The 23912-nt window shown below is 33.0% G+C and overlaps 1 protein-coding gene across 1 annotated transcript in view; it reads left to right on the forward strand.

Moving 5' to 3' along the window:
• The window catches only part of ENPP3 (ectonucleotide pyrophosphatase/phosphodiesterase 3), a 114410-nt gene that overhangs the window by 25395 nt on the left and 65103 nt on the right, over positions 1 to 23912 (forward strand). The window contains exons 5-11 of the mRNA XM_051997752.1: positions 1125 to 1185; positions 4789 to 4880; positions 11420 to 11499; positions 15608 to 15727; positions 16842 to 16951; positions 17684 to 17749; positions 20709 to 20781. Coding sequence (XP_051853712.1) covers positions 1125 to 1185; positions 4789 to 4880; positions 11420 to 11499; positions 15608 to 15727; positions 16842 to 16951; positions 17684 to 17749; positions 20709 to 20781 — 602 coding nt within the window. The remainder of the gene's footprint in view (positions 1 to 1124; positions 1186 to 4788; positions 4881 to 11419; positions 11500 to 15607; positions 15728 to 16841; positions 16952 to 17683; positions 17750 to 20708; positions 20782 to 23912) is intronic.

Genomic DNA, 23912 nt, shown 5'->3' on the forward strand with positions numbered 1-23912 from the left:
TGAAATTATCATAAAAATTTTATTTGAGGCTATATCTTTGAGGTATCTTGGGATCTCTCCTCTTCCCCTCCCAACCTCATTTGACTGAAAAAAAAAAGTGATTTAATGATATAATTTATGCTGTTTTGTCTTGGAATGTTTAGGGAAGTTTGCTCTGAGCATCAAATTGATAGTTACATGTAGCTCTGATAAGGTATATTACATAGACTCTCTATCAGGAAAAGGCAAAGTTTAGAAGTTATTGTTAAAATCTCTATTTGACCCCATTCATTCTTTCCCACACTAACTCCTTTTGTCCCTCAATATATACTTTAAAAACCAATCTATTTTTTGTGGCTACAATTACCTAATATTTTAAAATCAGACATATATGCTAGCTCATTATAGCTGGAATCATCCTGAAATAAAATTGAATCCTTATCTTTCTTCAGAACTATTTTCCTTTCAAAATTATTTCTTGATAAGAAGTAGTTATTCAGATAATGTGACTTTTTTTGCCAAGCCGTTATATATTATGCAATAAATTGCATGTGGTAAGTAACTTAAATTACATTTATTTTCTATGGCAAAATTGCCTCTTCCTTTATAGTTGTAATCAGGAGTTCTGATCCATAAAGTCTTGTTGGAGGGTTGGAAATGATGGAAGCACATAAAAGACATTCATCCCTAGTTGGATACCACTATGCCAAGTAATAAAATGGCCCATACCTAAAAATCCCAAATCACAATACCTTATGTCATGGCTAACGAGCCTTGACTCCTAAGAGCAGAAGTAATGTTATAGAGGAGGGTTTGGGTGGGGATGTGATAGGATAGCAGATGGGAAGAACATGGCTATAAGGTAGAGGAAAAGGTAAAACACAAAAGAGTGGTGAAATTGAAGGGGTTGGGGTTGTCTGGCATAGAATGAGCAAAATACAGAGAGGCACAGAGTTAGGAAATCCCCTTTTATTCAACAAAAGCTCCAGTTATTAAATTCTGGTTATAACTTTGTAGTAAAATACTTTATTATCAAGAAAGGCCTTAAATAAAATAGTTTATTTTAAAATGAATGTTTTGTCTATGCATTTTCTTTTAATCGTCTGTTTTTCTGTTATCTAAATGTTTTGATCTCATATTTTTAGGAGAAAGCCGCTGGGTGGATGAAGAATGTAATGTTTCTCATGAATCTCAGTGTCCAGAGGGGTAAGATTGATTTGAGTATTTGATTCTCTTTTAGTAGTATGAAGAGGGAACTGAAACAGAAAGAAGTAGGATATATAATTTTGTAGATGATAACATTTTAGAATAGATATGTTAATAATTAATTATAACTAATAAATGACTAATTTTAGAATTAATAGAGTTATTTGTATTAGGAAATTTATACTTCTGAATGTCCCATAAGATGGGTTTAGTATTAGCACAAAATATTGAATAAAGTAAAAACAGTTAAATTACAATGGATAGATTGATAGATTGATAAATCAAGATGAGTTATATTTAAATTTTGCCTTAGATATTTACTAGCTGGGTCATCCTTATCAAATTATTTTACTTCTCTTGGCATTAGTTACTATGATATAAAATAGATGACTTGAACTACTCAGCTATAAATTCATAATTTTATGTATGTCTGCCTCACTATTAACCTAAGAAGCTTGTTGCTATTGTATCTCTTATAAAATCAGAAGTTTTTGAAAAAAGTTTCATCTGAGTTTCCAGACAGTATCTTAGTGAGAATTTAAGCCCTTGCTTATATAGACAATTACTTTGGTCATTGACTCATTTTTCACTATAAATGGGAACCAGGAGCCAGTTTTGTACTTCTACTAGGTATTACTAGACAGATTATGCCAATCTTAAATCTCATGATTCAATTTAGTGATTTTTGTTGAGAAACCATATCTGTGATAACAATTCTCACTGTAATTTTTTTTTTTTGGGGGGGTGTGGAAAGCTAGTTTTACAGACTTGTCAAAACAAGAAAATTTAAAAAATTTAACAATATGTAATTTTGCTGTGGGAAATTTCATGCTTTTCTTTTTTTTTTTTTTAATCTTTTCTTTATCTCTAAAGACTACAAAAAAAATTAGATTTGGTTTTGATCAACCAGACGTGTTTTATTGCTAAAAAGAGATGTTTTCAAAAATCATAAACAATTCAAGAATTGGGAAACTTTTATGAAAATTTTCTCTTATTTTGATGTAGTTATTTTCAAAGATAAGTAAAGTAATCAAATAATGACCGAAGTTGGCAGTAAAAAAGTTTTATTCACTATACTTTTCTTTCTTGTTGTCTCCTCACTCTCAAAAAACATTAGTTCTGTCAAGCTACAAAATTCTAGTTTATTTTTAACAAAAGGTTGCTTGAGGCAGGAGAAAAGGGCTAAAATATTACCAGACAACGTTAACATAAAGGTAATGAACATCAGCCACAATTTCTTTTAAGTGATTAATGACTCCAAGACTAGAATCTATTTTCTTCAAGTGAGAGTCAATGGGCAATCCTTAAAAAAAAGACTATTTACTCTAATATCCATAAATCTAAATGAAAACATGAAATCCTTTGGTCTATGTCTATTGAAATCCTTCCCACACTTAGATTTTAATAGTAAAGTTGACAGTAATTTCTGAATGCTTAAAAAACTAAAGAAAAGAATAAATAAGTAATTCAGAAATAGATGGGGTACAGGAATAGATTTCATGTCTATTGGCCACAGCAATTCATGAAGGCTATCTAATATAAAATGGAAGTATTTAAATCATTTTAACTGAGAGTACCCATATCTCTAAATCTATGATTAAATGTCAATATGACTTTTGTGGAGAAATTCAATTGCAGTAGAACAGAACTAATTCAGCCTAATTTGGTGTTTTAGATTCTCAGAATTGGAACAAAATGAGACACTCATAGAAACATCTAATAGTTAGAAAAATAGGTCTGCTTATCCAGCATGGAAAGAATACTTAGCAAGATACAGTATTGATTCATTTGTGCTCAGATTTTCTTTTTCTGTGTTGGTGATGCTAAAACATCAGACCTAGTAGGGAGCAACTCTTAGCTCCTAATTAACTGGCTTTTGTAGTTAGGCTCCCAGGAAGATACATCAAAAGACCACACCATTTTTCTCTAACTCAATTATGTTTAAGCCTTGAGCTAAACATTCTTAAACCCAAATCATTCTGCCTCAATTGATTAGCCAATAACAGGTCCCAGACCAAGTCTCAGTTATTTCTTGTTTGGGCCCAGGTTGACCTAGATTAAATGTAAATAGCAATTGTTTTTGTTTTGGTCAGAAACCCCTATGGGCTCTGGATAGTATTTAGCGTAGAGATTCTGAAAGGTGAGGAAAAGGAGAGATGAGAACAGATGAGAATGATATGTATTTTTGTGTTGCATTATTCATGTTATGTAGGATGTATCTAGAAAAGATGTTTTTGCAGAAGTGTGAAAAAACTATATACACCAGAGACTCACCTAGTTCATCAATGTATATTTCTGACCCAAAAGAAGATTTAATTACAATTTACTTAGCACTTACATTAATTATATTATTGGCTCAGTGAACTACTCACTGATTTTGTTTTATTTTTTTACACAGGAGAAAAGTTCTCTGTTAGAATTTAATAACTTGTAGAGGTTAGCATTAACCACAACAACAAACAAAGAGCAGGGCAATACAATGAAATTATGGATTTTGAATCTCAAGTTTTGGGTTCAAATCTAAGCTCTTAAATCTACTGTTAATGTGAATTTGTGCAAGCCAATTAACCTTTTTCTAAAAGTCAATTTCTCCACCTTGCAAAAAAGAAATTAAAGTAGCTGGCTTCTAAAGGTCCTTTTCAGCTCTAAATCTATGAATTAGTATATTGACCATTTTCCTGACCTGTTTTGCCTTTGAGTAAGAAGTGGGAGTGGGAGTGGGGGGAAGGAAACCACTTGACATAATTCCAGAGTTTAAACATGTCAGAGAGTTTCCATGGAGGTGTGTCTAGGAGGCAGGTTTGTCAACTCACACTAAATGAACAGAAACAGCTTTAGCATGAGAAAGGATACCACAGGGATTGATCATTCTTAAGTGAAAAGTCAGTCAGTCAAGTAATATTTAGGCACCTATTATATGCCAGCTACTGTGCTAAATGCTGGGAATATAAAAAAAGAGCAAAAGACCTTCCCCTTTCTCAAAAAGCTTACATTCTAATAGGGAAGACAAATGAACAAATATATACTAACAAGCTCTATACAGGATAAATAGGAAATAATTAAAAGAAGAAAGGCACTAGAGAGTTGGGAAAGGCTTCCCGTAGAGTACAGGCACTAGAGTTTTAGATCTATAAGGGGAACTAAAATAGGGGTTAGAATGGGGCATAAATAGGTCTACTTCCTTTGACCCTAAGTCAAATCCTTTTGGATTAGGCATGGGCAAGGCCTGATGTAACATTGAGGCAGAGGTGAAGGTGGTACCATTGATTTGTGCTAAGGGGTCTGAAGATGAAATCATGAGTTCAATAGGGAGCTCTAAAGTGATAGAAAAGGATCACCATAGTGAAGGGGTTGGGCTGAAAACTGTTATGTTGGAGGCCTAAGCAGGCCAAAGATCACTACACACTCAAGGTTTAAAAGGGAGATAGGGATATTAAAAAAGCCTTGCTCATTTCCTGAAATTCATTCTCTTTCCTAAACCTATTTTGATTATCTAAGCATTTCCTAATCCAGAGTTTGACAAGATGGGAGAGTACTTTGCCTTTTATAATTTTTTGACTGACTTTTATTTTTTATTTATTTTATTTATTATTTTACTTTTAGCCTGCCACCTGTGATTTTGTTTTCCCTGGATGGTTTTAGATCTGAATATTTACATACATGGAGCACACTTATGCCCAATATCAACAAACTGAGTAAGTCTCCCTCAAAGGATAAAATTAGATCTACTAAAGAAAGGAATAGCTGTGCCAGCCTCATCTTTGACTCTTAGATTTGATGAATGGTTTATTGAATAGTATGATTGATCCATGGTACCCACATTCCCATATTTATTTTGGTTTTTCCTTTCTCCATTATTTGTTTACACAGAACTTAACACAACTGAAAGTATCTTTATTTGTTAGGGACAAATCATAGATTTTTATTTTTTTCTTTGAAAAATATGTATGATCTTCTCACTTCTATATTCTCTCTTATGTGTAGACAGATAAGAACTCCTAGGCATACCTTTGCAACCACACATGTGCATCTGCTCTTCATTAAGGCAGTGTTAGAAGGCAGAGTTTTCCAGAGATTCTTATAGTAGGCATATAATGACATAATGACATATAGCATTAAAAAAAAAAAAAGGAAGCCTATTGAGTTTGGGTTTCCAAGAATCAGAACATATTCTAAAATTGTGTTATCCATAGTTTATAGTCATTCAAAATATTTCATAAGTTTGAACTTCAGAATGCTGAATATAAGCTCAGGAGAAATATCATTTTCATAATTTGATTCACTTTTTAATTTATTTCAACAAATTTTAATCTAATCTTGCTGTTACTGTTTACAATGTTCTTTTGGTTCTGCTCTCTTCACTTGGTATCAGTTCATTTAAGTCCAGGCTTCTGAATTTGAATAGCTAATACTATCACCCCGATTTTATAAATGAAAAGCTTAAATCTCATGCAGATTAAATAGCTGGCTTTTCAGAGTGACCTCAAGATCTTTCCAATCTGAACCAAAGATTTTTAAAAATTTAATATTTTCCCCAGTTACATTCAAAACAATTTTTTATATTTATTTCTAAATATAACGTGTTTCTGAAATTTTGAGTTCTAGATTCTCTCTTATAACCCACCAAGATTATGAGATGATCAACTGTGAGGGACTTGGTTTTTCTCAACAATGCAGTTACTTAAGACAATTCCAATAGACTTGGGATGGAAAATGCCTTCCGTATCCAAAGAGAGAACTTTGGAGACTGAATATGGATCAAAGCATAGTATTTTCACTTTTTCTTTGTTTATTTTTCCTTTCTCATGGTTTTTTCCTCTTGGTTTGCTTTTTTCTTATACCATATGACATCAAGTCAGGGACTTGACCTGAAAATGTAAATATGAGTTTTCTTTTTTGTTTTTATTCTTTTCACTGATGAGAGAAAATGTCATTTGGGGAAAATATAAAAAAATAAGGCATTGATAGATACTCTTTTAAGTAACATCTCACAAATTAATGAAAGATAGAGAAAGGAACTATGAAATATACAAATCAAAATATAATATTAATTTTCTCTAGTTGCAAAACATATTAATTTCATGATAACATCAGCATGACAGTTGTTTCAACAATTCTATTAACAATTTAATAGGAGAAAGTCATATCCTGAAGAAAAGCAAATTGTTTGCTTTTTGTCTTTTCACTGTTGGAAAATTTCTAACGTAGCTATGTAAACTTAAATCCAATATTTTGTGTTTTGTTGCTGGAGAGGAAATAACTTTCATTATGTGCACTCCCAAAGATAATGATCTTTAGAGCAAGGTTAGTACAAACCAAGCATTGATCAAAGAAATAAAGGTACAGCTAATGTCCTTCCAAAAACAAATGATTGAGAAATCAGTTTTCCACAGGGAAACTATTAAAAAAAATAAGCCAGTGATGTCCAAGGTTGTAAAATAATGCAACTCCTGCTCCTTAGGGGGAAAAATACTTCTGTGGGCCTTATCTCTTTTATTACTACATAATAATATTACTATCCTATGATTGTGAAAAGGTACAATGACAAAAAAGTTGATACCAGTTTAATAGATGAGGACTGTAGCTGTGATTTCACTGGTATAATCAAGTCAAGTCCATAAAAACTATTGATCTCTTATGTGCCAGGTACTATGCTAATCACTGGGAATACAGAGAAAGGCAAAAGCCAATTGCTACTTTTATGGAATTCATAGTTTTAATGGGAGAGATTTACATGGTGTGAGTAACTTTATACAAAAAATGTGTAGAAGATATTGGAGATATTCACTAGAGGGAAAGAATGAGAATGAAAGGCAATTGGGAAAAATTTTTCTTACAGAGTGGTATTTTAGTCAAGACTTGAAAGAAGTCAGGAAATCCAGGAGATGGAGATGAATAGAGAATTTTAGGTATGGGGGGAAGTCATTGAAAATGAAGTCAGAAGTTGGAGTGTCTTGTAGGAGGAACAGAAAGGGCAGTCAATGGATCAAAGAATATATAGTGAAGAAAAAGATATAAAAAATTGGAAATGTAGGAAGAAGCTAGGTTATAAAGAGCTTTGAATGCCAAAAGATTTTACAATTGATTTTTTTTTAATTTTTTTATTTAATAATTACATTATATTTACACTCATTTCTGTTCCGATTTTTTTTTTCCCCTCCCTCCCTCCACCCCCTCCCCTAGATGGCAAGCAGTCCTTTATATGTTGGATATGTTGCAGTATATCCTAGATACAATATATGTTTGCAGAACCGAACAGTTCTCTTGTTGCGTAGGGAGAATTGGATTCAGAAGGTATAAATAATCCGGGAAGAAAAACAAAAATGCAGATAGTTCACATTCGTTTCCCAGTGTTCTTTCTTTGGGTGTAGCTGCTTTTGTCCGTCATTTATCAATTGAAACTCAGGTCTCTTTGTCAAAGAAATCCACTTCCATCAAAATATGTCCTCATACAATATCGTTGTCGAAGTGTATAATGATCTCCTGGTTCTGCTCATTTCACTTAGCATCAGTTCATGTAGGTCTCTCCAAGCCTCTCTGTATTCATCCTGCTGGTCATTTCTTTTTTTTTTTTTTTTTTTTTTTTTTTTTTTTTTTTTTTAATTTTTTTAAATTTTTTTATTTAATAATTACATTATATTTACACTCATTTCTGTTCTGATTTTTTTTCCCCTCTCTCCCTCCACCCCCTCCCCTAGATGGCAAGCAGTCCTTTATATGTTGGATATGTTGCAGTATATCCTAGATACAATATATGTTTGCAGAACCGAACAGTTCTCTTGTTGCGTAGGGAGAATTGGATTCAGAAGGTATAAATAATCCAGGAAGAGAAACAAAAATGCAGATAGTTCACATTCGATTCCCAGTGTTCTTTCTTTGGGTGTAGCTGCTTTTGTCCGTCATTTATCAATTGAAACTCAGGTCTCTTTGTCAAAGAAATCCACTTCCATCAAAATATGTCCTCATACAATATCGTTGTCGAAGTGTATAATGATCTCCTGGTTCTGCTCATTTCACTTAGCATCAGTTCATGTAGGTCTCTCCAAGCCTCTCTGTATTCATCCTGCTGGTCATTTCTTACAGAACAATAATATTCCATAACATTCATATACCACAATTTACCCAGCCATTCTCCAATTGATGGGCATCCATTCATTTTCCAGTTTCTAGCCACTACAAACAGGGCTGCTACAAACATTTTGGCACATACAGGTCCCTTTCCCTTCTTTAGTATTTCTTTGGGATATAAGCCCAATAGAAACACTGCTGGATCAAAGGATATGCACATTTTGATAATTTTTTGGGCATAATTCCAGATTGCTCTCCAGAATGGTTGGATTCGTTCACAACTCCACCAACAATGCATTAGTGTCCCAGTTTTCCCGCATCCCCTCCAACATTCATCATTATTTTTTCCTGTCATCTTAGCCAATCTGACAGGTGTGTAGTGGTATCTCAGAGTTGTCTTAATTTGCATTTCTCTGATCAATAATGATTTGGAACACTCTTTCGTATGAGTGGTAATAGTTTCAATCTCATCCTCTGAAAATTGTCTGTTCATATCCTTTGACCATTTATCAATTGGAGAATGGCTTGATTTCTTATAAATTTGAGTCAGTTCTCTATATATTTTGGAAATGAGGCCTTTATCAGAACCTTTAACTGTGAAAATGTTTTCCCAGTTTGTTGCTTCCCTTCTAATCTTGTTTGCATTAGTTTTATTTGTACAAAGGCTTTTTAATTTGATGTAATCGAAATTTTCTATTCTGTGATCAGTAATGGTCTCTAGTTCATCTTTGGTCACAAATTTCTTTCTCCTCCACAAGTCTGAGAGATAAACTATTCTATGTTCCTCTAATTTATTTATAATCTCGTTCTTTATGCCTAGGTCATAGACCCATTTTGATCTTATCTTGGTATATGGTGTTAAGTGTGGGTCCATGCCTAATTTCTGCCATACTAATTTCCAGTTATCCCAGCAGTTTTTATCAAATAATGAATTCTTTTCCCAGAAGTTAGGGGCTTTGGGTTTGTCAAACACTAGATTGCTATAGTTGACTATTCTGTCTTATGAACCTAACCTTTTCCACTGATCCACTAATCTATTTCTTAGCCAATACCAAATGGTTTTGGTGACTGCTGCTTTATAATATAATTTTAGATCAGGTACAGCTAGGCCACCTTCATTTGATTTTTTTTTTCATTAATTCCCTTGAGATTCTCAACTTTTTATTGTTCCATATGAATTTTGTTGTTTATTTTTTCTAAATAGGAGGGTAGAATGATCAGAATTGCATATTAGGAAGATCAATTTGATAGCTGGTTGGAAGATGGATAGAAGTAGGAAGAAACATGAGATAAAGTTCAACATTGAAATAGATTTGAGTGTGAGCTTATGAGGGCCTGCACAAGTGTGGTGACAGAGGAAAAAGGGAATAAATGTAGGAGCACACATTTAGTTGTTATGAAGGTAAAATCTACAGGATCTGGCAGCAAATTAGATATGAAATGAGGATGAGAAGTAGAATATGCCACCTAGATTGTGATACTAAGAAGAGAGAGTTTTGGAAGAAGATGAACTCACCTTTGGACATGTTGAGTTTAATGTGTATTTGGTACATCAAGTTCAAGATGTCCAGTTGAAATTGTGAATCTGGAGGTTGGGAAAGAGATTAGAGCTAAATAAGTAGATATGGATGGAGGTCATTAGTAGAGAAAAGATAAAGAATCTGTGAGAGCTGATGAGACCACCAAGTAAACTGGTATAGAGGGAAAAGAGAATAGGGCCTAGAAAGGGGCCTTAGGAAACAATGCATCATTAACTAGATAGTGATCCTGCAAATGAGACTGAGAAAGAGCAATCAACCAGGTAGAAGGAATATTAGGGTAGAATAGTGTTATAGAAACCTAGACAAAAAGAGTGTAGGGAACTTCCAAGTAAAGATTCTTTGACCAGCACATTTGAGAGGCAGAGTTGCAAAGTGAATATAGTTAGCCTCAGGCCATGTCTTCCCCAACTTGATCTCATCTCAAGTGAACTGGTCAGGAGCTCTTAGTGATGTACACAGTTCTCTAGGATTACAATTTACAGAGAAGATTATCAACTGTCTCAATTCAATAACACTTTAAATATGCAGTAATACATATATGTAACATATTTGTGCATATATTTTATATGTTTAAGTATATATAAAACAATTAAAATAAGTAATTTGCATTGTGTTAATGTATGTAATAAAAGATACTGTGTTTTAGATGATAGAGAACTGGCTTTAGTCAGGAAGACCTGTATCAGATTATCCCAGGACTATATAGAGTTCTGAGAAAGTCATTTAACCTCCCAATGTAACTAAGATTATAAATTGCAGATCAAGTGATGATTTGAACACAGAAAGTTTTTTCCCTTTGAGTTCCCTACATTAATGAAATGACAATCCAGTCCAAAAATAATCATTATAGCATCTCTAAGTGTTAGAAAAATAGTAATTCATCTATATACAATATAGGTCTATTTATTGATTTGTAAAGCTCTTGGAATAACTACAATATATAGGTAGGAAACCAAAATACTAAAATATAAAATCTGTTTCTTTGTAAACAGTAGGTTTTTGATAAAATGGCATTTTGATCACGTGCTTACATTTTGAGAGTTCAGGCTGATTTTTAGTTGTATTTATATCTCCAGTGTCTAGCACAATGTCTGGCACATAGTGTGTGCTTAAAGGTTTGTTGATTGTTACCAATTTACATATTCTAGAATAAAGGCTAAAGAACAGCATATAGTATTATATTATAATGGAGCCATCTCTTGAAAAATACATGGGCCAAGGCTTAGAAATAGATTTACAGAAATTTTCACTGAAGTTAGTTTTATGATAATGATTTGTACAAACTTAATAAATGTTAATATGCATTCTAAAATATAAAGTGTAGAGCTTTTCTGTTCTGTGTAGCATCTTTTCATGTCACCTTAAACTTAGTTGACTAGTTAGATGTTAGAGTTCAGAAATTTTTTACTTTATTGTATTCAGTGTACTGTATTCAAGAAAAATACATAGAATAGATGTTAAAATAATTATATGAAATATATTTATATAAAACCCATTATCATGAATTCCCATAGCTGGCTTTTTATTATTTCTCTTGGAAGCTTGATATCCCAAAATTTCTATCTATTTATACATGTTCTTCATAAACATGGAACTTCCTTATATGTCAATGTAATTTATTGCAGAAACATGTGGAATACATTCGAAGTACATGAGAGCAGCTTATCCAACCAAAACCTTCCCAAATCATTACACCATTGTCACAGTAAGTTATTAAACAAATGATTTATCTGGGGAAAAAAAAACAAATCTAATTGAATTGTTTGTGACTCACATTAGGAAAGGAAGATATCCCAGTCATGTTCTATGCTGATTAATTTCAATTAGCAAGATACTACTGGGGAAAAGTTATAGTTCAAACTGACTCAAGACAAAGTAATCAGAATGCCATGATGGCATCAAGGTCAAAGGATTCACTAGTGTCAGCAAATCTGGAAGATTAGGCAGGTATCATGAATGATTATAAGTTGGACCATGGATTTAGAATTGTAAGGAATCCTAGTAGTCATTGAGCTCAACCCCCTTATTTTTTTTTTAAATTTTTATTTAATAATTACTTTACATTGACACCCGTTTCTGTTCCGATTTTTCTTTTCCCTCCCTCCCTCCACCCCCTCCCCTAGATGGCAAGCAGTCCTTTATATGTTGGATATGTTGCAGTATATCCTAGATACAATATATGTTTGCAGAACCGAACAGTTGTCTTGTTGCATAGGGGGAATTGGATTCAGAAGGTATAAATAACCCGGGAAGAAAAACAAAAATGCAGATAGTTCACATTCGTTTCCCAGTGTTCTTTCTTTGGGTGTAGCTGCTTTTGTCCGTCATTTATCAATTGAAACTCAGGTCTCTTTGTCAAAGAAATCCACTTCCATCAAAATATGTCCTCATACAATATCGGTAATAAGGGGAAATTTCATATCTCTAGAGGCCTATTTGTATAAAATAGAGAAAGAGAAGGTCAATGAATTGGGTTTGCAATTAAAAATGCTAGAAAAGGAACAAATTAAAAACCCCCAGTCAAACACTAAACTTGAAATTCTAAAAATAAAAGGTGAGATCAATAAAATTGAAAGTAAAAAAACTATTGAATTGATTAATAAAACTAAGAGTTGGTTCTATGAAAAAACCAACAAAATAGACAAACCCTTAGTAAATCTGATTAAAAAAAGGAAAGAGGAAAATCAAATTGTTAGTCTTAAAAATGAAAAGGGAGAACTCGCCACTAACGAAGAGGAAATTAGAGCAATAATTAGGAGTTACTTTGCCCAACTTTATGCCAATAAATTCGACAACTTAAATGAAATAGAAAAATACCTCCAAAAATATAGCTTGCCCAAACTAACAGAGGAAGAAGTAAATATCCTAAACAGTCCCATCTCAGAAAAAGAAATAGAACAAACTATCAATCAACTCCCTAAGAAAAAATCCCCAGGACCAGATGGATTTACATGTGAATTCTACCAAACATTTAAAGAACAATTAACTCCAATGTTATATAAACTATTTGAAAAAATAGGGATTGAAGGAGTCCTACCAAACTCCTTTTATGACACAGACATGGTACTGATACCTAAACCAGGTAGGCTGAAAACAGAGAAAGAAAATTATAGACCAATCTCCCTAATGAATATTGATGCTAAAATCTTAAATAAAATATTAGCAAAAAGATTACAGAAAATCGTTACCAGGATAATACACTATGACCAAGTAGGATTTATACCAGGAATGCAGGGCTGGTTCAATATTAGGAAAACTATGAGCATAATTGACTATATCAATAACCAAACAAATAAAAACCATATGATCATCTCCATAGATGCAGAAAAAGCATTTGATAAAATCCAACATCCATTCCTAATAAAAACACTTGAGAGCATAGGAATAAATGGACTTTTCCTTAAAATAGTCAGGAGCATATATTTAAAACCATCAGTAAGCATCATATGCAATGGGGAAAAACTGGAACCTTTCCCAGTAAGATCTGGAGTGAAGCAAGGTTGCCCACTATCACCATTATTATTTAATATTGTATTAGAAACACTAGCCTCGGCAATAAGAGTTGAGAAAGATATTAAAGGAATTAGAGTAGGCAATGAGGAAACCAAACTATCACTCTTTGCAGATGATATGATGGTATACCTAGAGAACCCCAGAGATTCTACTAAAAAGCTATTGGAAACAATTCATCATTTTAGCAAAGTAGCTGGCTACAAAGTAAATCCCCATAAATCCTCAGCATTTTTATACATCACCAACAAAACCCAACAGCAAGAGATACAAAGAGAAATTTCATTCAGAATAACTGTTGATACCATAAAATATTTGGGAATCTATCTACCAAAGGAAAGTCAGGAATTATATGAGCAAAATTATAAAAAAGTTTCCACACAAATAAAGTCAGACTTAAATAATTGGAAAAATATTAAGTGCTCTTGGATAGGCCAAGCGAATATAATAAAGATGACAATACTCCCTAAACTAATCTATTTATTTAGTGCTATATCAATCAGACTTCAAGAAAATATTTTATTGATCTAGAAAAAATAACAACAAAATTCATATGGAACAATAAAAAGTCGAGAATCTCAAGGGAATTAATGAAAAAAAATCAAATGAAGGTGGCCTAGCTGTACCTGATCTAAAATTATATTATAAAGCAGCAGTCACCAAAACCATTTGGTATTGGCTAAGAAATAGATTAGTGGATCAGTGGAAAAGGCTAGGTTCACAAGACAGAATAATCAACTATAGAAATCTAGTGTTTGACAAACCCAAAGCCCCTAACTTCTGGGAAAAGAATTCATTATTTGATAAAAACTGCTGGGATAATTGGAAATTAGTATGGCAGAAATTAGGCATGGACCCACACTTAACACCATATACCAAGATAAGATCAAAATGGGTCCATGACCTAGGCATAAATAACGAGATTATAAATAAATTAGAGGAACATAGGATAGATCAGAGGTGAATTTATATAGTTCTGTCACTCTTTTCCCAGAAATGAGTCTTGGCATCTAGTGTAGATGGGTTTTAGGTTCTTGTTAGAAAGTGTAGATCAAAAGTGTGCTCATAGTTCTAGCTCTCTGACCCTAGATTGTGAGGCTGGGCTGAGCTTTCAACTGACTGATCAAAGTAGGGAGCATAGAACCTTTGCCCATTCCTGTGCTGTTTGTCTGAATCAACTGAGTCTTCTATCTAATCTTCTGTCTGATAAAAGCTGGGAGGGAGCAGGGTCAGGCGAGGGTAATAGCTGGACCTCTGGCCAGGAGAAAGCCTGCAAGTTAAGTAATCGAAATCCAGAAGTCTATAAAGTCTGTAGTCTGTAAACCAGGAGTCTGTAAAGTTTAGACTAGGAGATTAACAATCAGACTATACCCTAGTTCAAATTTCTTAGGGTACTCTCTGACCTGAGACACTTCTGAGAACGCTGAAGAACACAATGCTTAAGAAGAAAAAACAGTAGCAAAATGCTAAGATAATACAGATCAAGATCAAAACAAAATCCCAAATTCCCTCCAGAAGTATATGGAGGCTACACTTAATACAAGGTTGCAATTCAGGCAGTAAAGCTCAAAAAATCCATGATAAATTGTGTAGTCTGGCTCACATAAAACACAAAACCAGAAAAAGAAAACAATTCCTTATAATCTATAATTTAAGTCTCAAGAAAACTCAGTTTGGAACATTTTTGGAGAAATTATATCCACAACTTTTTTGGAGAACTGAAACAAGTATTACAAAATGACATAAGTAAAATGAGAGGAGGGGTAGGTTTATTGTCATGTATTTGAGATGGCCAGGAAATCCATAGGTAGGGACACCACAGACTGTTGGAGTATCAGGACAGATGCTCAGGAAAGACATGAAAGTTGGATATGAAGTTTTCAGAGTAATTTGTATATATAGATAATTATTGAATCATGGGACTTCATAAAATCAGTAAGTAGTGTAGGATGAAAAAAGAAAGTGAACCTGGGGCAGAGTACTGAAGAACATTCAACTTGGGAGAATAGGAAACTAATTAGAAGGCAGGTGCTCAGTAAATGTGTATGTAATGATAAGGGATTTGAAGTCATGGTTCCCCCATCTTGTTCTTATGAAGTCAGTGTTTTGAACCTGAGTATAAAACTTTCACTTCTATTAACTTCCATTCTATTAGATTTGATCCTATAATATATCTTGCCAAAATCTTTTTGGAGCCTGAATCTGCCATTCAGTGTTTTAACTATTTTTGCCAGCTTTGGGTCATTTGTTTTATATTAATATGTGGATTTATTTCTTTTCCTTTTGTTTTGTTTTCATTTTAGGGTTTATATCCAGAATCTCATGGCATCATTGACAATAATATGTATGATGTACATCTTAACAAGAACTTTTCACTTTCTTCAAGTGAGAAATTCAGTCCAGACTGGTGGAATGGGCAACCAGTAGGTATTCTATGTCCAAGCTATAATCTTTGCTTTCTAATGTGACAGAGTAAATCTTACACATGGCACAAAAGCCACAGGGATTTTTCTCTGTAAATTTCAGTTTTTGTAAAATTTTTTATAAGTAAATTAAAATGCTGTTTATAAAGTTTGATAGAAAATATATCTTCAAGGCTGTTAACTACTTGAAATCTCTTTATGAACAGCAATTTTGCTTGGAAATTGGAGGGGGTCATCTGATTGATCTTTTCCAGATTTTGAAAATCATCTCTCTACTGTTTGTTTAAAAGTCAACTTTTACTTTACAAACAATATTTATTTTTAAAACTATGAAATACATTTTTTTTCTTTTTTTGGTTGAGGCAATTGGGTTTAAGTGACTTGTCTAGGGTCACACATCTGGGAAGTATGAGGCCAGATTTGAACTCAGGTCTTCCTGATTCCAGAGATGGCTTTAAGACATTTCTTATTATCACTGGGAACTTTGTAATACTAAATAATTTTTAAAATTCCAGTAACATGAGATTATTAAATGATTTTTACATAAAATTTAATCATATTATTTCCAGGTATATTAAAATAATAATTTTTAAAATAAATGGATTAAAGAATCTCATGTTAAATTATGTCATTACAAATTATAATAATCATTTTAAATACTCAAATGATTTTAAGTAAACAAAGAACAAGTAAATTAAGAATTTTTGAACTGAAAAATTATATTATTTTTAATGTAATAGGATAAAAGAATAATGATTTTAAGTAAATAAATTACTTTAAAAGTTGAGTCAATTACACAATTTTCTAATTGTTAAAATATTTTATTTTTGACTACATAAATGATTTTTAAACTTTAAATTTTAAAAAAACAATTGCACTATTTCCCAATAATATTAGTAAAGTTAAATCATTATGATATTTTTGGAAAATAGAAAGCATACATTTTTGTGACTCATGTATAGAAACTATTACTGTTATCTCCCTCTTATTCATGTTAATAGAAATCCTTATATTTATTTTTGAAATTTCTTTTTGGTCAACTTCAAGATTCCTGGAAGTTTACAAGTTGAAAGTTTTGATTTGTAGTAAACTTTTGATTTCATCTTCCTTATAGATCTGGCTGACAGCTATGTATCAAGGTTTGAAGGCTGGAACCTTCTTTTGGCCTGGTTCTGATGTACCTATCAATGGCACGTTTCCAACTTATTACAAACTGTATAACAAGTAAGTTATATCTTTAGAGTATGAACCAATTAGGTGGGGGGTTGTACTTTATGTAATTTTTCTTCTAAGTAGTTCTCTAAGAATTGACATTTAAGTTAATATCTTTGGTTTTCTCATTAATGAAATCACAAATCCTTGAGATAGATATTTCCCTATCTTTTGACTTTAGTTCACAAGAAGTATAAGATTCTTTGTGTTGGTATGTTCTGCTATACCCCCCATTCCCTAGAGGAGGCCCATCAATTTCCTCCTCCTTATACCTAAACAGGAAGGACAAAAAAGGAATTAGATTGGAAATACTAGTTTTGTCTCTTCAGACTTTTTGAAATAAGACAAAAAGAAGTCAAATAAGAAGGATTTTTTAAAAGGAGAGAAGAGGGAGCATAAGAACAAGATTTAGAGCTGTAAGGGACAATGGAGGTCATCTAGCTCAACCCTGTCATTTTATATATGAGAAACTGAGGCCCAGATTAAGTATTTTGCCCAAAGTTATATAGGTAGAAAGGAGAATTAGACACTGACTTCAGATCAAGTTCTCTTTCAATTACATTGACCACTCTCTTTTGAGAAAAATTTAGTATAGAAATTTTACTTATAAGAATACAAATCTATCTAAATATATTATTATTATGAATGTTGAAAAATAGCAGTTTTTCTTTGCTTAATAAACATGTGTTGGTAGGAATATGTTCAATATGATCTTATATGTTCTTTCTTAACTAATTTCTTTAGGTCTGTTCCATATGAAGAAAGAATTACTACACTGTTTCATTGGCTTGACCTACCCAAATCTGAAAGGTAACAGTTAACATAAAATAGAGAAAAGAAAATATCTTGTATAAGGTGATTATTTGACAGGACAGGTTAATCTTAGTGAAAAAATATGAATATACCAAGGGCCAAGTCCTGACACAGATGTGTGGGAAGGCTTCCTTGCTGCTTTTCAAGTCCAATGTGCTGTTTTAGGTTAGCATCTATTTAAACTTATCTGATCTTCCTTTACAATGAATCTTTTTCTTTGATGAAACTGAATAATATTTGTTTTAAATAGCATATATTTAACTAAAGAAAAATATCAAGGAAAATAACAAAGAAAAGTTCCCCACATTCAAAAAGGCACAGAATATTTATCCTGGACACAGCAGAAACACTTCATATTGCTCTGCTGGATGAGCCTCATTCTTATTCAATTATACCTCTAGTTTGCTCATTTTCCTTAGATCTGCTAGAATCGTCTGCTACTAGTTTTAATTGGTTGGTTTTATTCTGTTCAGTTTTTTTCTTTTTCTTTTTCCTTCCTTGCCACATAGAGGATCTCTCTCCCTCAAAGGGAGTATTGTCTTTTTTTTTTTTTTTTTTTTTTTTTTTTAATTGAGACATCTTTGGCCAAGATACTCTTTGGCACTAATCAGCACACAATCAAACTGAGCCACCATAGCAAAAGGGCTTGACCGGTCAAAATCTATTTAACTACCTCAATTACCTTTCCTCAGTAGGAATTTTCTCAGACCCTGTTCTCAATTCCTGTTATTCCTTTAGCATCTGAATCCTGGATCATGTACACTTCTCTACACCTTAATCAACCTCAAGTAAGGACTTAGGTTCACAATCTCTTTCAAATCTCATTCCTACAGTTGTATTCAAGTCATTATCTTTTTATCCTAATCATATTTCATTTTATTAAATTCAAAACAATGATCTAGCCTGTCTGAATCTAAGATTTTGCCTTTGTCATCCAACATGCTAATTAGAACTATCAGCTTTATTTTTTGGCCCCTAAAAATGAACACAATATTCCATAGCTAAAAAAGGATTTTTAAGAGCTAAGAGTGGTGTGTTAAAAGCTGACCTAATTCCATTTTGTTCTGTATTCACCATTCTGCTATATATTGCTTTAGTTCAGGATCAATGTGCATCTAGGTGGTTTCCTCCAGATTCTCTCCTAGCTCACTAATTGCTTGGTGATTGCAAAGAAAAAAAAAGGACTTTGGCAGCCCAAGGAAATCTTTTCTTTAATTCTATCTCATGGGGGAATATTATAGTTTCCTTTAATCTAGTAGGAATAGCCATGCTAATAAGGACATATTTTTTCCTTTAGAAGTAGGGATAAACAACGTCTATATGACCAATGGGCATTTCCCCCTTTTCCTTTTGATATAAATGTTTTAACAGTTGTGTCTTTCTACATCACTGACTAATTATTATATTATATATATTACACTAATTATTAGTAGTCAGTGGTTCACTGGACAATTTTTGTCTCACAGTTAAGGTCTGATCAGGACAGAGTACAGAACTGCTTTTTCCCTCTCCCTTCCCCCAAGTCTTGGACATTATGTCTATTTTAATAAAACATATTGTAACATTGAGTTTTCTGGCAACCGTGTTACATTATTAACTCCCTAAAATTCCAAGTGTTTTTCCCCCATGAACTCTTTAGCTAATCCTACCCCAATTTACGTTTGAAAAGTTGTTTTTCAACTCAAATATAAGATTTTACACTTATTCTTATTATATTTGATCTCTTTAAAGTTGACCAAATATTTCATTTAGTTTGTTGAGAACTTTTTTGACCCTGACTTTATCATAAGAACATATTTGCTATCCTAGCTCTATGTCATCTGAAAATTTGATAGGTTTGCCATTTGTGTTTGTCTAAGCTCATTGGTCTACATTTTCTAAGCTCATTGGTCTACATTTTATAGAGCTGATTCTCTGACTCTTTTTAAAAACTGTACTCTGATCCCTAGTCCTTCCCCTGTTCTCAATAACCTTTTGAAAAATTCCTAAAAAGTCATATATACTTTACTTTTTTTCACTTTCCTCAGATACAGTTCACGAGTCTAGTAATTTGATATTTTTAAAGGCATGAACATGCTGTCTTACATTTTCTTCTTTTTTAAAAAGGGTTTTAATTCATTATGGCTATTTTGTTTTGTCTATTCTAGGTCAAATATTCTCTTTGACAGAAAAAGAAATAGAAGCAAAATAAGAGTATAGCTGCTCTTTCTCTTCAGCATCCATTATGTCATCCATTTAACCCTTTTTTACCTCACCTTTTCTATCAATAAAATAATTTAAAAAAAAGAAAACCCTATCCATTCTCCTCCCCTTCTTTTCTATCCTTTACATTTTGGAGTATTCTACAAATTTACAAAACACTGGAGTAAAACTATGAAGAAATGATCTGGGTTGAGAGATGGAGTATCTAAAATTTGTTTGCTCAGAATATATATGAATTAGCTTGAGAAAACCCCATGATATAGAATCATAGATTGCTGGATTCAGAGTTTGAAGGAACCTTACAGGTCATCTAATCCAGTTCCTTAATTTTATAGATGAAAAAACCAATGATTGGAGAAGTTAAATGACTTAGCCAGAGTCAAATAGCAAAATATCACTAGAAATGAGATCCTAGGTCCTTCAACTCCAACATGCCTGTGTCCAAATAGGTAATAGTTGAGGAAAGTGATAGGAAGCAAAGGGTCAGTGATGTAACATGGTCAGAAATTAATGTGGAATAGTTATTATGGCTACCTTTTGATATTTCTGGGTTGTTCTTGATGCCTTACTTCTCTTAGTATTTAAAGGGACTACATCTTGATCCACAATTGATTAAAATGGCATATACTGACAGAGGCAGAAGCTTACAAGTCCATTTTTCAGACCTGACTGACATTCTCCTACAAAGCAGCTTTAAAAAGTTTTCTTTAATGGATAATAAGAAACAATTGTCTTGTTTCAATTTTATCCCCAGACCAAATTTTTATACTTTGTACGTCGAAGAACCAGACTCTGCTGGACATTCAGGTGGACCAGTCAGTGGTGAGGTATGTTTGTTTGTTTTTTTTTTTTTCCTTAAAAATGTTTGGTAGGGGTAGCTAATTGGTATAATAGATAGAGTACCAGCCCTGAAGTCAGGAGGACTTGAGTTCAAATCTGGCCTCAGACACTTAATATTTCCTGGCTGTGTGATCCTGGGCAAGTCACTTAACCCCAATTGCCTCAGGAGGGAAAGAAGTTTGATATTGGATTATAGTGAGGCAATATGATATAGCCTGGAAAACCTAGGTTCAAGACTGAAACATACTAGTTCTGTGATATCTGGAAAGTTGCTTCTAACTACTCAGTGCTCTGATCAACTCTCTAATAATGTATTTAGAAAATGTGTCTTGAATCGGTAAGAGGGAGTTTCCTTACCTGGAAATTCCCTGTACTAGTGAAGTTACAAGTCTAGTGCCCATCCCCATTGGATTATGTTGCCTATAGGATAATGCAAAAAATGTAATGTGTAGAACTGCACAATGTATCTCTGAAAGACATTTACATTAGAATTTCATCAGAGTAAAATTGTTAAACCTATAAAAATGATACAATTGATTGGCATGGATCACTAGTTTGTTTTAGCATCAAGAATGCAGTATGACTGGGCACTTGTTTACCTTAGTCTTAGTACTTTTGAAATCCAAAGATGGCTTATGGCAAACAAAGAGACATATAATTCCACTGTCTTTTGTCTAGTTTGTGGGTTGAAGCCTACTTAATCAATGTGGTACTTATACTCAGCTCTTATAGGTAGGACACATTGTTTATTCTATGTGCCAAGAGTATTGGTATGTATATAATTTATATCTATCTATCCCCCCTACAGGTTGTCACAATTTTCAGTCATGTTCAACTCTTTGTCATCCCATGTATGTGTTATGTACATGCATATACACATAATGAACTGGATCTGTTATTTTATAACAGCTAGTACAAAGAACTGAGGAAACTGTTGCCAATACAGTTTGTTGCCTTTTGCGCAAGTTATGGTCTTAAAATATATGCCTAGATAATCAGCTATCTCTGTTTCTGTCTATATATAGATAATTATATAATATTTAATTTATAGCTATCAAACCTATACTTTGCCAGTCTCTGTAATATATCTATATCTACACTTATAAAAATAACTAATAATGATATGTTTATATCTAATTTACCTCTGAATAGAATTCCAGGGGAATAATTGATTGGTGGTCAAGTAGGGAAGAGCCTTTGTGCTTTCACAGAATTCCCTCTTCTCCAGTTCTCTTACCTAGTCCACAGTTACAGCTGAAAATTAAAATAAACAGAAACAATAATCTAAACTTTACCAATTTATCAAGAACTAGTAAACTATAACCAACAAATTGGATCGTTGTTCTCTCTCAATGATCAAAATGACAAAGCTCACCAGCTTTAATATCGTTTTGGGGAGTATAGAATTGGATAGCTAGGGAAGAAAATACAATTGATTACCAGGTAGATAGCATCATGGGAGTGGGGATAACATGATGGGTTATTTTAAAGAAAGTGGGCTAGCATACCATTGTGGGGCTAGTGATCCCTCTTTTCAAAAATTAGTAAAGTTAATTGTTTTATGGCATCCACTGGCATCTTGCAGATGTAAATTAGCAGACTTCCCAGTGCCAGTGTTAGGGAGATAAGATTCAAGGACAGGTGAGGGTGAACAATATATCTTTTGGGGATCATAATATGTTTTAAATAAACATATATGAAGTATTTTAGGGGGACACTGGTATGAAAGATTAACAACTTTTCTTTTAAACTAATTTAGCTAGATTCCTGAGCTCAACTAAGCCAGGTGGTTGCAGACTCAGTATAAAATTAATATAATATGAAATCAGTTACAGTGTAGAATCGATACAGAAGAAATCAGAGGTAATATTAATTTTGATCTTTTCATGATGTATAGGGCAAGGAAAATGATTATGCACCCTATAGGTAAGCAAAAAAAAAAAAGTATATAGGTGAGAAAAGGTGGAAATCAATTAAAAGAGTGATTGTTGGGCAGATTTGGAACTTAATTAAAGGGGGGTGAAACAGATGCCTGATAACTTTGCCAGCTGAATATTTTGGACAGATACTTGGAACCAGATTTAACATCCTGCTCCGAAAGAAGTAGTCTGGCCAATTCAAACAATAATGAGAGAAGGAAATCAGGCAAAAGAGGAATAACTGGAAAAAAAAAAGAATCAGACTGAGTTCTCCTAGATGGAGCCTGGGCTAAAATACTGTAAACTTCATAATCTCTCCCCTAATTTTAATGCCTTGAATATTTTCTGGTAAAATTTTAAAACAATAACTAAACAGAATTTTTCAGGGAAAAAAAAAACAAAACAAAAGAGAAAAAAAATCCTGGATCCCATTCTATTCAGCAGGTGACAGTGGGTAATGAGGGAAAGAAAGAGAAAGGTAGTGTCAGCAGAAAGAATACCACTAATGCTTGCCTACAAGTTCAGCTGGTAGAGGAAAAAATAATGTACTCACAAGTTGTCTGGCATGTGGGCTTATGCAGATGTTTGGAGATGTACGGACATCTTTTATTACACTACCTTTTTTTAAAATCTAGATGAATTTGCTTTTATTTTGTTTATTTGTTTATTTTTTTTAAATAATGTTTTTATTGAAGGAGACAATGTGTTTCAATGAATAGAGCTTTGCTTTTGGAGTAAGAGGAAATAGATTCAAATTCTGCTTCTTATACCCCAAGCCAGGTAACCTTACTGGGCCTTATATTGGATAAGATGGCATCTTCTAGCTCTAGGTTAGTGATGCTTACATTATCCTCTTTTGGGGATATGTACCCCATATAGAATATTGCTATATAATAATGAACCTTCTCTTTTAGCAAAAAGCAACACCTAAGTAGAAACAATATAAACAATGATAACTTATCTAACATTATGCCCTCAGAGTCTCCCTTTCTGCTAAGTGGAAGAAAGAATACATATTTTTATCTGGGCCAGACATTTATCTGGGCCCTGGAATTACTATTGGTTTTTTAATTTACTTGGAGTTGGGCTTCTTTTTTAGTGATTCTTTTCATTTATTTTTTTGGGTAGATATTATGGTAGGGGCAACTAGATGGCACAGTGAATAGAATGGCCTGAAGTTAGGAAAACTCATCTTCTTG

Source organism: Antechinus flavipes, chromosome 4, assembly GCF_016432865.1.
Source record: "Antechinus flavipes isolate AdamAnt ecotype Samford, QLD, Australia chromosome 4, AdamAnt_v2, whole genome shotgun sequence".
In the NCBI taxonomy this organism is placed as follows: domain Eukaryota; kingdom Metazoa; phylum Chordata; class Mammalia; order Dasyuromorphia; family Dasyuridae; genus Antechinus; species Antechinus flavipes.